Below are 13,486 nucleotides of genomic sequence, written 5' to 3' on the forward strand. Positions count from 1 at the left end.
GAAGAAGTGAAGACACACTACTCCTGAGGTCTATTCTTTATTCTGTCACCTTTTAAAAGCTTATATTCAGTGCACAACCCTTTTTTATGCCTACATATACAAAACACACACACACAAACATATATACACACAACCTCATGCTGAAATCTATACAGTACAGCAGTTTGACACATCATTGACAAACTCTTCCTTAATGGAGGACTCACACTGCAATAACTGTAACACTAACAAAAATACTTCTCACTGATTGCTCTTTAGTTTAAACTGTTCTGCATAAGTAAGTACAGGGGAATCATCAGAAAATAACCCACATATATAGGGCATCCAGTACTGATTTTATACTACACAAGTGATATAGAGATTATGTTGAAAAACACAGGAGCAGAGGAAAACTCTCAAAACCTTCAAGGCCTTCTCTGATATGGAATCAGATTTGTGCCAAAAAGAATCGTACAAAACATTTTTATCTCGAACGTAAAACTTATAACTTGCAAACAAAATATCCATCTCTGACCTTTGTGCGTGAGCTCTGATTTCTGCGCGTGCTCTCTGAGTTTTGTGCGCCTGATCCCTGAGTTTTGCGAGCAGTTTTGGCGCACAAAACTCAGATCAGGCGCACAAAACTCAGAGAGCTCGTGCACAGAACTCAGAGCTCACGCACAAAAGTCATGGAGCACAAAGGTCAGAGCTGGATATTTTGTTTGCAAGTTATAAGTTTTACGTTTGAGATAAACATTTTTGTGCGATTCTTTTTTAAATATTTAAATATTGCACTGTGGGCATTTTTTTTAAGGAGCAGCTTCCAATTTCATTGTACTATGTATACTGTGTACGCTGTGTATAATGACAATAAAGGCTTTCTATTCTATTTTTTGGCGCAAATCTGATTCCATACTCTGAAAGCCTAAAGATTTCTGGGAACTAAAAACAAAAAAACTGTATTTAAGTATAATAGTTCTATTCTTATTGCTGGAAAACTAAAATTTACCCTGTCAGGAGATTATAGATACAAACAAACAAACTCTCTCAATGGTTTAGGCTTCTGTAGCTATTCTAAAGGCCTCTTTAATTAGCTTAAGTAGCGTAACTATTAGAAATGTCATGAACTTAATGGGTTTTGATCGGTGTTGCAAATTAGCTGTTAGCTTAGTGCTAACACAATACTAGGATTTTTATTACTGCAGAATTGGGGTTTTCCTGACTCTTCAAGTTCTGACATTTATGGCCTAATCTGAAGGGTTAACTGTAATAATGATGCTTTAACATTGCCCCAGAGCATTTTTCTAAGTGCAAAGAAAATAGTTAATAAAGTATACAATAGCTGAATCATACTGCATTGAAAAACTCAATCATACAGCTTTTATAGCAGAACTGTGGTTTAATAAGAAATATAAAAAACATGTCCTTAATTTTTAATGTATGCTAATCTGACAAGATTTTTGTTCTTTTTTATGATATAGCTAATATGGTCACATTTAAATGATTGAAACACTTTAGTTCCTATTAAATTCCATTAATGATCATAAAGACAGAAGGCATTTTTAAATGGCAGAAATCTCCACACTCATTTCACTCCTGTTACTTGGGTATCCCTTTATCACATCATGCTGCAAATCTGGGAGAACAACACAACGCACTTGAAGGACAACACTAAAAGTTATTTGGTTACATTAGCTACTGAAAAATTATGTTGGCTAGGATTATGCTGAATGATGGAAGGAGAGAGAGAGAGGTGTATCCTACCAACCCAGAAAGATACACAAACACACATTTGAGAAAATGTGAAAAGTAAAAATGGACTTAAAATGGCTAAGGCATTTTATAAAAGTCCTAAAAGAATGCTCATTAATAGCATTATTTAATGACTGTGACATTACCTAACCATTTATTACTGTCTTAAATATCACAAACTTATGTAACCTTATTGTAAAACCTGCTTTCTATGACTGTCTATTGGTCACGATTGTCACATCTCAGTTTTTTAAAATTATGCTCTGTTAGAGTTCTAGTTACATATCAGAAAAGTCCAATATAGCCATAAGATGTAGCAAACAATATATCGTACAGCTTTAGGTATGAACACACACGCACGCACGCACACACACACACACAAACACACACATACACACACACACACACACACACACAAACAGAGACACATAACTGTGCTCACAGGGCTCTGCAGTATGCTGGACACCCGTTTCTTTGAGCCGCTGGTTGGAGTGGACGGCTGGGGGGACTGAACTGCCTCCATCATCACACACTCTCCATCCACTGGGCTACGCTGGACCGGGGTCCCTTTAGGGGTGGGAGAATTGCTCATGTTCTTTCACTGCCAGAGAACGAAAGGAGGAAAGTGACAAAAATAGAGACAGAAGGAGAGAGGGAGGAGCTGGGGGAAGAGAAGAGAAGAAATATAATCAATCATGTTGAATTACTGAAATATGATCTGTGCTGTAATTTCATTGACATTTACAGAATGGAATCAAGTTACGTAGCACACTCTCAGCCCATAGACATGAGAAGAGATAAACAAACACATGCCTCTCCCCTCCCACACACTAAACACAGACACTGGCCTGTGGATGTCAGATAAGGTTTTTTTTGCACACCACACCCAAAGTCATGTGATATGCTGCACTAACCGTCCAATGGAACTTCAAATGTCAACACAGTACTATACACCAGGATGTGGAGAATACAGTAACAACACTTTAATGTTTTGTAATATTCTGTTCTGAAAATTTTGTTACAAATGCTGATGATAATACGCTTTATGTCTAAGACAAATATAAAATATAAAGTCCATGTGAGGATATATTATCAGAGTATATCATATTCTAAAGCAAAGGAAAACTGCATGAATCAAAAAACACAGATTTATTCCTCAGAGACTGATGAGTGAAAAACAACCCATACTGCATCCAAAACTGGTGAACTGCAACACTACAAAATAATAGGAGCCAGGTCCAATTTCATGGTTTTCTGGGTTGCTGTATGTGTTATAGACCAGGCTGTCCAGTCAGTGCTCTCCAATGTGCAGTTTAAACAAATGTGCACCTTATAGGAAAAATTGCACTTGGTGTAAATTACAGAAAGTAATAGCATGTGCCATTCTTCAAAAGGTCTACTTTTAATGTTGGAACACTCCCATGCAAATGTTATTGCATTCCACTTGAGATGAGTTAGTGAGGTCAGGTTCTGAATCTGGATCATCAACACCACTCCAATACTTCCCCAAACTACTGGATGGTGTCCCATCAGTCCAGAAAATATAATTCCACTGCTTCGCAGCGCAGTGCTGGGAGCTTTATTCCCCTCTAGTGGACACTGTCCTGGGCTAACTGGACTGTCATTACATCTTTTCAAACTGCAGCTAACATGTCACCACAAATAAACACACTTGGAGGAGTATACCAACTCTCACCAATACTGTTAGATTAGCTAACAGGACACATTCACACAGACAGACAGAAGACAATTAACTCGTGGACTCCCATCCATACAGCTGTGGTAGTGCTGGAGATGAAACTAGCCTTCTGTTCTACTTGAACAGTTTATTTTTGGTCTGTATTTTGACTGCTGCTGTATAGACCCCTTATCCTAAACCTACAATTTCGCTGAGGAACTAATAATTTCGCACATTGTTCTAGTGCTGCAGAAACATTCTGCTTTGCAGAGCACATGGCTCCTAGCCATATTGCAGGAACCTCTGCAGCCTTAAAGCACTTTAAGTTCCTGTAATGCATTACCCTTACATCTATGCACTTAATGTATATGTAGATGTATATCCATTTCACCTAAACAGCAAAGTGGCAGCTGAAGGTCTATGGAAACATCTTCAGGAAATTATATGGGGTGAAAAAAAAGAAGACTCAATAAATCCTAAAGGCTAAATGATGTAAACAGCAATGAGATTTTAAAAGGATCATGCTGTGTCTAAAAATAATTTATATACAAATGCTTTATATGCAGGATGAGTAAAAGGTCACAGGACACCCTTTTATTTCTTTAATATGCTACATGACCACCTTCCCATTGGAAAAACTTGCTCTTGATCCAATATGGTGCCTTTCAAGATGGTGGCCATATTCTGGATATAGCCTGAGGCCCTTCAACCATTACTTACTGGCATATTCAGATAAAATTGTATCCTGTGACTTTTTACTCACCCTGTACACAATCTGGACAAGGGGGTTAAAAAGTTTATTTATTGTTTCTTTTTGTGTACTTTTCAACATTTTGGGCATACAGTGTACATTTCTTATCTATACATTATATTTAAATATACTGATATTAAAGAGTTGTGGGTTCGATTCCCACTCCGGGTGACTGTCTGTGAGGAGTTGGTGTGTTCTCCTTGTGTCCGCGTGGGTTTCCTCCGGGTGCTCCGGTTTCCTCCCACAGTCCAAAATCACACGTTGCAGGTGGATTGGCGACTAGAAAGTGTCCGTAGGTGTGAATGTGTGTGTGTCTGTGTTGCCCTGTGAAGGACTGGCGCCCCCTCCAGGGTGTATTCCCGCCTTGCGCCCAATGATTCCAGGTAGGCTCTGGACCTCCCGCGACCCTAAATTGGATAAGCGGTTACAGATAATGGATGGATGGATGGATATTAAAGAGTGGTGGCATGGTAGAACAACAGGTAGAGTTGCTGTCACACAGCTCCAGGGTCCTGGGGTTGTGGGTTTGAGCCCTGCTACAGGTGACTGTCTGTGAGGAGTTTGATGTGTTCTCCGCGTGGGATTTGGTTTCCTCCCACGGTCCAACGACACACATTGTTATGTGGATTGGCTCAAAAGTTTCCATAGGTGTGAGTGAAAGTGTGCGTGGGTTTTGCACTGCGAAGGACAGGCGCCCTCTTCAGGGTGTGTTCCTGATTGCGCAGTTAGAAATTTTACCCAGTGTTTCTAGGTAGGCTCTAAACCCACCGCTAACCGTAAACTGGATATAGGAACAATATTACAGACAATGAATGAATGAATGGTACTAACGACTGGTGTGCTGTATTAAAGACTGCTGTATTTTACTGTTTATAAGATCGGTGACCATATGAACATTAAGTGAAGAGAAGATGCTTCACTATGACAAACCATTCTTAGAATCAACACTTCAATAATGGATACTACACACACTATTCAATTTTCTCTGAGATCTCACTCATAATGTAAAGAGAATGTGCTTTATTTAGTGACATAATCTGTGTATCAGTAGGATGTTTGCTCTTGGAGACTTTGCTTACTTTGCATTTTGTATTTAGGTAAATATCATGAAAATTGACATGATTATTTCATTGTCTTCTATTCTTATAACCAAATTATAAATACTCCTGGTAATTTAGAGATGGTGGGTGGCTATTGTGCAACTAAAATTGTTTATTTATTTGCTTTTTTGCTAAATAAAACATCAATAGTATCAATGCAGACTTTTCATTCATTATCTGTAACTGCTTATCCAATTCAGGGTCGCGGTGGGTCCAGAGCCTACCTGGAATCATTAAGCGCAAGGCGGGAACACACTGCTGGAGGGGGCGCCAGTCCTTCATAGGGCAAAACAGACACACACACATTCACTCACACCTACGGACACTTTTTGAGTCACCAATCCACCTATCAACGTGTGTTTTTGGACTGTGGGAGGAAACCGGAGCACCCGGAGGAAACCCACGCGGACACGGGGAGAACACACCAACTCTTCACAGACAGTCACTTGGAGCGGGAATCAAACCCACAACCTCCAGGCCCCTGGAGCTGTGTGACTGCGACACTACCTGCGCCACCGTGCCCCCCAATGCTTGATAACAATAATTTATTTATTATGTATTTTATGGTATTAACAAAATGGCGATGGTATAACTATGAATCTTCCGAATAATCCTATTTAAGGAACATTTCCTTCTATACCTTACAAGTAAACATGTATCTCATATACAGTCATTATATATAAGAAGGAAAAAACATCCTGGACTTTCAGTGGAAGTCTATATAACAAGATTTGACTTAATAGAATTTTGGAGCATTTCTGTTCAGCATGACAGTTTCACACAGCTGCTGGGTTCGAATGACGTACTTAACTAAAAATAATCAACAAAATATGGAGATACATGTTTTTATTTGGACAAAAAAGACATGAAAATATTGAAAACAACAGGAGGGTAACAGGGATGTTGAATGTTGTTAAATTGCAGCTGAAGTACAGTTTCATTATCACCTTGGCAGCTCTTTACTTTACTTACCCTTTACTTTAGCTTTTGTATTGTCAAGAGACAGCCAGCACTGTTCTGACTCTCATTGGTTACATTCAGACATTCATTCATTACTACATTCATTGAGAGTGGCAGAACTCATTCAGTGCTTTGCAATGTCCGGATTGAACCCTAAATCTGTAGAGCTGGTCTGAAGACTCTGGTATGTATTACTGTGCAGCGAATATAAACTGCACAACCTTAAATAACTTGCACACTAAAAAACATCTGGCATTTCACTGTTCAGTTATAGACGGACTGTCATGTGATATCAAGGTAGTACCATAGTGCTCTGTACCATACACAACTGAAAACCTTTCACTAAACAGTTCTTGAAATAGAGGCACATGAATTATGCTGACTTTCATGATCTATATATTCCTCATCTTACAAAAGAGGCTAAATTTCCTTTTAGGTTACAGATCTAACTCTTTTAAATATAGAAATTGTTTAACAATCTTCTTGCCTGAAGATTCATCCATGAATATGTTTTAGCTTTTTGCTAAAGACATCCAAATTTTTAATAAAAACCTTTTTTCATTGAGTCTTATGTCAGGGATCCTAACAGCAGTCCCAGGATTTTTGAGGAAAACCAATCCCAAAAAAGTCACAGATGTTTCATATTACAAAGACAATGAGGTTTGTGTGAACATAGCCAGGTTTTTAAAAAAAAATTACATTTTCCTATCTATGTGCATATTTTCCAGCTGACCATTGATTGCACTAGTTCATTCTATTTAAATGCTGCTGCTGTAACATATGTACATGATGCCCATTTGTATATTGGCACCTAAAGACTAGACAAAATACTAAAAGGTTTAATGAAGGTCACTCCTGATATGTGTCTTGGTTCAGACAGTTTACAGCCCAGTGACCATTAAGGCCATTGTGACATCATCCTTAACCTTCAGTAAGGGAAATGGGTGTGGTTGGTTGGTTGACTGACTGTGTTGCTGGAGGCTGATTGGTTAGATGGTGCTAAGCACTGTGATGTCATTAGCGTAGAACTCTCGGATGCGTCACAGGAGATCACAGTTTGTTTCAAACTTAAGCAGCAAGCAGTGAAACTGAAAACAGCCTTTTGATCAAAATGTCTAATGATCTAGAAGGTTCAGACAAACTTTCCTATATTGAGAAGCAAAGGAAGAAAGAGCAAGACATCATTAATTTTTGGACGATAAAAAGTGAAGAACTGAAGTCTTTTAGGAACAAAAACCTCTTGCAAAACAGAGTAAGTTAAGTGGTTTTAACATGAAGAGATTTCTTTCTGGCTTTTAGAGGATATATGTTATGTTTCAAGAGAAATCTTACATATATGTTTTCTATTTCAAAGAGTTGTGTGCACAAGATGCCTTCAAGAGTAAATCCTGCTTTTGAAAGAGGGCTCCAGCAAATAGAAAAAGCTCACAACGAGACTGTGCTAGCCAGGGCACACAGCCTGAGTGCCAAATTTGAGAAGAACCAAGAGGAAAATATCAGAGCAATTAAAAGCACGTTCATGCCCCACTTGAATCTTACGGATGCTGAGTCTAAAGGTAGTCAGCAAACTATCTATGTGCCCCGGCCACCTGAGAAGAATTTGCGAGGCGTGGACAGATCTCATCCACTAAAACCCATCCAGAATAAGGGAATAAACAGCAACGTCACAGCTCTTGGCTCCTGCTCCAGCTCTATGACCCCTACCACAGAGACCACAGTCACTAAAAAGAAAGGTAAGCACTCTGATAAGGTGCTAAAGCCCAAGGAGGAGAAGGCCTGCTCCCCTTTTGACCAGGTTGAGCTCTTGGTGAATCACCTGGACGAGGTTCATACGATGGAAGCTCACCTGGAACAGGAGGCCATCAATGTGATGGAAGCCATTCAAAGTCTGTGGAAAAGCAATGACTCTGTGAACTCTATCATTCCTGTTGATAGTCTAATTCTAAGCCCCTTTTGTTACTACAACCCTCTAGAGCGCCGTGCACTGTCAGCATTTAGAGGTCTTGAACCAGAGCCCCCTTCTGAACCCATTAAACCCAGGAACAAATCATCTAGATTCAGAAGACTACTCACCCCACCAGAGTTATTTAGCACAGCCAGCAATACTGCAGGTCAGAGTCAGGACAAATGCTTCTAAATGTATTAAAAGTAAAATCCAAATGGAAATCAACTAATTTTATACAATGTTGATGCATGCAGAACAGCCACTGTTCCAAGAGGAGGCACTGACTACACCTGAACTGGGACTCATGCAAGCCTTCAGTCTGCTAAAAGCTTTGGACTGGTGCGTAGGTTTATTAAACTACGTTCACAGCATATAGCAGACACTTGTTATCCAGTACAACTTGTAACTTTAATCTGGTAAATATAGTGTTTGGAGTCTTGCCCAGGACTTTATTTGTATATTTGACTGCCTTGTACCAGCCAACTTCAGAAAGGATGTGTTGATAATGTTACAAGAAATGAATTAAGCATCAGATGTATACACTTAAAATGGATACTGTAAAAAGCTGGAAATATGAACAAAAGTTTAACATTATGAACTGCATGTTTGAAATATATCTCCAACAGGGAAAAAAAGGTGGCAGGCCTAAAATATGTTCGAGCTCTAGCTGAGCATCACGAGGAAGTTTTAATTCCGAAACTTCATGATATTGTCCTACTGGTGATGCAGGAGGTAAGGCTTAACTATGCTCCTATTTATTTATATATGTTTTATTTTTTAAATAGCATATATGATGGGCAGTACAGTGGTGCAGTAGGCAGTGTTGCAGTCACACAGCTCCAGGGTCCAGGGGTTGTGAGATTGAGCCCCGCTACAGGTGACTGTCTGTGAGGTTTCCTCCCACAGTCCAAAAGCACATGTTGGTAGGTGGATTGGTGACTCAAAATTGTCCCTAGGTGTGAGTGTTGCCCTGTGATGGACTGGTACCCTGTCCAGGGTGTTTTCCTGTCTTGTGCACAGCGATTCACGGTAGGCTCCAGAAGATATGCTGCTATTAATGTAAAGTCTTTTCTGAAAAGTCTATGGTTATTTCAGTGAGACATTGCCAGGCCTCAGTCTGCATGTGTTAATATGTGGCATTGCTGACCCACAATGCATCTGCTCTTCTTCCCAAATAAATAACAGCAAACATGATGTAGCATAGTGGTTAACATTCTTCTGTCCCAACTTTTTAAGTGTTTTGCAAAAATCAAATCATACATACATTAATATTTATGAAATAAATCAAGTTTGTCATTTAAAGGGAATGTCTATGATTATGGGGAAACACAGCTCTAAGCCCAGTGTCTTTTAAGGTGGAACAGTATGTTCGGGGGGAAATAATGACTGTTGTTAGTATGTTGCAAAAATTTGTTAAACTTGTCTGTAAGTTTTATACCAGAAACTCATCTGTAACTCGAGCTGTTTAGTTTTGTAGCACTTTTGGTAATGCAGTTCGCCATCTTCCAAGTTGGAAGGCATTTCCAATAAGGCATTATTACACATATATGGAGCAGGAATCCTCATTATGGTTCCTGTTTCTCAACATTTATACTTCTGTTGGTTGTCTAAAACAACTCCAGACGCTTCTGCCATTAGCAGAGAGAGAGAGAGAAAGAGAGAGAGAGAGAGAGAGAGAGAGAGAGAGAGAGAGAGAGAGAGAGAGAGAGAGAGACTAGCATACTGAACCGAGCCACTTTGTTTTTCATTAATTTACAGACACCAGGGCTTCATAAATACTTAAGACTGATTTTGAGCACACAAACAGACTAGAGAGCTAGTGAATGGTACAAATGAACAATATTTTTGAAGTTTTGAACAATATCATAATCACTTCTGTATCTGGACATGGTCTAGGTGAAGAACCCGAGATCAGCTGTGGCACGCGCAGCGATGGCAACTCTGGGCCACATGTACATCCATCTAAAAAAGGCTATGCACAAGGAGCTGGACAGCACTGTCTCTGTGCTGCTTCTCAAAGCTGGAGAATCAAACAACTTCATTCGTGATGATGTAGAGCGGGCTCTTGGACACATGTTGCAGAACTGCAACCCGAAACGTGCCCTCAATGCCCTCGTAACCACTGGAATCGGGTAAGGGTTCTACAGTCAAAGCCATTTCAACTTGCAATCCGATATATAAAGCAGAAGCTTAGGCCATTTTTGAGAAATAATTATAATAATTGCAACAATAATTACAATAACAAAACTATCTCCAAGTGGAAAAAGAGAGGGAAAATACACACAATTACTTCAAGTTCACAATTATAGTCAATTGAAGAAATATGTCTTATAATATTATTACAGTAAACTTAAAATAAGAATGATTTGCTATGGAATGATACAGCAATTTCTTTGTGTGGTTTGTTGTAGCCACCGCAATGCTGCAGTCAGACAATGCACAGCTCTGAATCTGCAAAAACTGGCTGAACTGATGAAAGCACCTCGCGTACTATCCAACAAATCTGACTTTACCAGATTGTACCTGGTGTCCATCAGCCAGTTAGCACTGGATGCAGCTCAGGATGTCAGGTAGACACTTTCTCCTTCATTTAACAGTCCTGTGTTTTTGTCCACTAGGTGAATGTGCTCCTCGTGTAAAAGTCAACAACAGGCATGTACTATATTTGCTGTTCTTTACAGATACACATTTAATTGATCCTTTTCCTTTCCATTAGATTCCATGCTCGAAATAGTCTGAGGCTTCTGTCCACGCACAAGGATTTTAATAAAATGGTGGACAAATTCATCCCTCAGAAGGAGAAACCATTCATCAGGTCTATTATTACTAAACTGAGGTATGGGAAACAAAAACCACGACCTATTGATTTAGTGGTTAGATTTGTACCATTCATCTAAGATTTACTATTTTGTTTCTCCTCCAGAGCTTGAACATGAAATCCTGGGTGAAAGGCCAATATTCATCAGAAATGAATTTTCATTTATGGTTGTTAATGGAAAACAGAGACAATGGATTCCACCTGATTCTCCAGTTAAGCCAATTAAAATGTTGAACAATAAAACTCTATATATCACTATATAACATCCTGTCTCCAATGAACTACAGCTGTGCTGCTGAACATATTTTGAATACTGGAACCTTTATTTTATCTGTACAATCAACACTGTGCTTTCCTGTCCACCAGTGGTTCTCAACCCTGGTCTTGGCACATTTTAGATATTCTTCTGCTCTCAGCTAATAAGCAAGTTAACAACAACTATCAATGATGAAGTGCATGTAATAAAGCAAGGGGAAAACTACAACATGCAGGCCAGTTGCCCACCAGGACCAGGATTGAGAACCACTGCCTTACAGTGTGTGACATTGTATATGCACTCTAATAATAACTGTTCTAGGTGTAAGTATTCAAACAGTGAAATTAATCAAGCACAATATTGGTTGCACATTATCCATTGAAATAGAAGAGAACAATATGTATCCTAATGGTACCTTGCAAATTTTTCAGCCCTTTGTTAGCTTGCCTTCATGGACTTTAATGCAGTCCCACCCATTTTCATAGATGTTAACGCAAGCCTTACCTCAAAGGAATTGTTCTCCAGTGGCGTTAACAAGGAGTCTTTAGTATCTGTCCAGTGTCTAGCCCAGAACCCAAAAGCAAAAGCAAAAGCAAAACTTAAGTCTCAGTACTGTCCAAAGTCCAGCTTTGAGCTCACTGTGCCCACTCTAAAGAGCACCACACAGGCAGACACACATCGTAGAGTGCCACCCACTGCTCCTAAGATCATCAGTCAATCAGCTCCAGAGGGCACCAGAATGCTAGCACCTAACATAATGGAGGTCAACGCAAGTCATCCTACCTTAGTGGATGTGTTAGTGCATCTGTTCCTCCTGTGCTGCATGAAATCTGTTTCTCATGCAGATATTAAATATCCAAAAAACAGTCTTCGGATGTCTGACGTTATAAACACAGGACTAGAAGACAACCAACACAAACTGCGCAGCAACAGATGAACTAAGGTCTCTGAATCTTCCAAATAAACCTATGAAGATCCATTTAAGGAACATTACCTTCTGTATCTTACAAGTAAACATGTATCCCATATACAGTCATTTTATATAAGAAGGAAAAACCTCCTGGACTTTCAGTGGAAGTCTATATAACAAGATTTGACTTAATGGAATTTTGGAGCATTTCTGTTCAGCATGACAATTTCACACAGCTGCTGGGTTCGAATAACGTACTTAACTAAAAATAATCAACAAAATATGTGTCACAATCACGGAGCGGACTGACGGAGGCGGACGCACTTGCTAAAACACAGTAACTTTTATTTACAAGACAAGACAACCATACAAAGACAGACTAAGATAACTAGCGAGAAAACTTAAACAAAGAAAGACTGAGACAGAGAAACTTGGAAACAATGACTTGGACAGAGAAAAGGAACTGGACATAGAAACCTAGGAAGAGAGAACTAAACATACAAAGAGAGAAACAGACTAATCTTAGACAGAACTAAATAGACACTTGAACAGCTAGAACTAAACAGACACAGAAAGCTAAACAGACTAAACTTGAACATAGACATAAACCGAGTAAACACACAAAGAGACAAAAGAGATACAAAGACTGACTTGGAGGGTATAAGAAATAAGCAAGACAGACAGAACAGAGAGTACAAAACAAAGGTGAAATGTCTGACCAACAAGACAGACACAAGGGAACTTAAATAGAACAAACAGACGAGATACACCTGGACAGATAACGAGGGGGCAGGGTAACAAATGAGACACAGACGAAGAGGCGGAACAAAGGCAGGACTAGGGCAACAACAAACAGAGCCATGTGCTGAGAACGAGCACATGGCCGGAAAAACAGACATGACAAGACGAGGGCGTGACAATATGGAGATACATGTTTTTACTTGGACAGCAAAGACATGAAAATATTGAAAACAACAGGAGGGTAACAGGGATGTTGAATGTTGTTAAATTGCAGCTGAAGTACAGTTTCATTATAACCTTGGCAGCTCTTTACTCTGATGCTTTTGTATTGTCAAGAGACAGCCAGCACTGTTCTGACTCTCATTGGCTACATTCAGACTTTCATTCATTACTACATTCATTGAGAGTGGCAGAACTCATTCAGTGCTTTGCAATGTCCGGATTGAACACTAAATCTGTAGAGCTGGTCTGAAGACTCTGGTATGTATTACTGTGCAGCGAATATAAACTGCACAACCTTAAATAGCTTGCAGACTAAAAAACATCTGGCATTTCACTGTTCAGTTATAGACGGACTGTCATGTGATATCAAGGTA

At 39.4% G+C, this 13,486-nt stretch overlaps 2 protein-coding genes across 2 annotated transcripts in view; one reads left to right on the forward strand and one right to left on the reverse strand.

Annotated features, from left to right (window-relative positions):
• LOC136676586 (beta-adducin-like) overlaps positions 1–13,486 on the reverse strand; it is a 41,579-nt gene that overhangs the window by 17,223 nt on the left and 10,870 nt on the right. The window contains exon 2 of the mRNA XM_066653689.1: positions 2,174–2,392. Coding sequence (XP_066509786.1) covers positions 2,174–2,323 — 150 coding nt within the window. The 5' untranslated portion in view covers positions 2,324–2,392. The remainder of the gene's footprint in view (positions 1–2,173; positions 2,393–13,486) is intronic.
• LOC136676237 (TOG array regulator of axonemal microtubules protein 1-like) lies at positions 7,374–11,217 on the forward strand. Its single transcript, XM_066653091.1, has 9 exons — positions 7,374–7,472; positions 7,575–7,953; positions 8,194–8,331; positions 8,420–8,504; positions 8,792–8,897; positions 10,062–10,297; positions 10,577–10,735; positions 10,882–11,001; positions 11,089–11,217. The coding sequence occupies exons 2-9, from the start codon at positions 7,590–7,592 to the stop codon at positions 11,093–11,095; spliced, it is 1,215 nt and encodes a 404-aa protein (XP_066509188.1). The 5' UTR covers positions 7,374–7,472; positions 7,575–7,589; the 3' UTR covers positions 11,096–11,217.

Source organism: Hoplias malabaricus, chromosome X2 (assembly GCF_029633855.1).
Source record: "Hoplias malabaricus isolate fHopMal1 chromosome X2, fHopMal1.hap1, whole genome shotgun sequence".
Taxonomy (NCBI): Eukaryota; Metazoa; Chordata; class Actinopteri; order Characiformes; family Erythrinidae; genus Hoplias; species Hoplias malabaricus.

Coding starts and splice junctions, on each gene's coding strand:
- LOC136676237 (XM_066653091.1), top strand. CDS start 7,590: ATGCCTTCAAGAGTAAATCCTGCTTTTGAAAGAGGGCTCCAGCAAATA. Junction 8,332..8,419: donor CACAGCCAGCAATACTGCAG/GTCAGAGTCAGG, acceptor TGATGCATGCAG/AACAGCCACTGTTCCAAGAG. Junction 8,505..8,791: donor CTGCTAAAAGCTTTGGACTG/GTGCGTAGGTTT, acceptor TATCTCCAACAG/GGAAAAAAAGGTGGCAGGCC.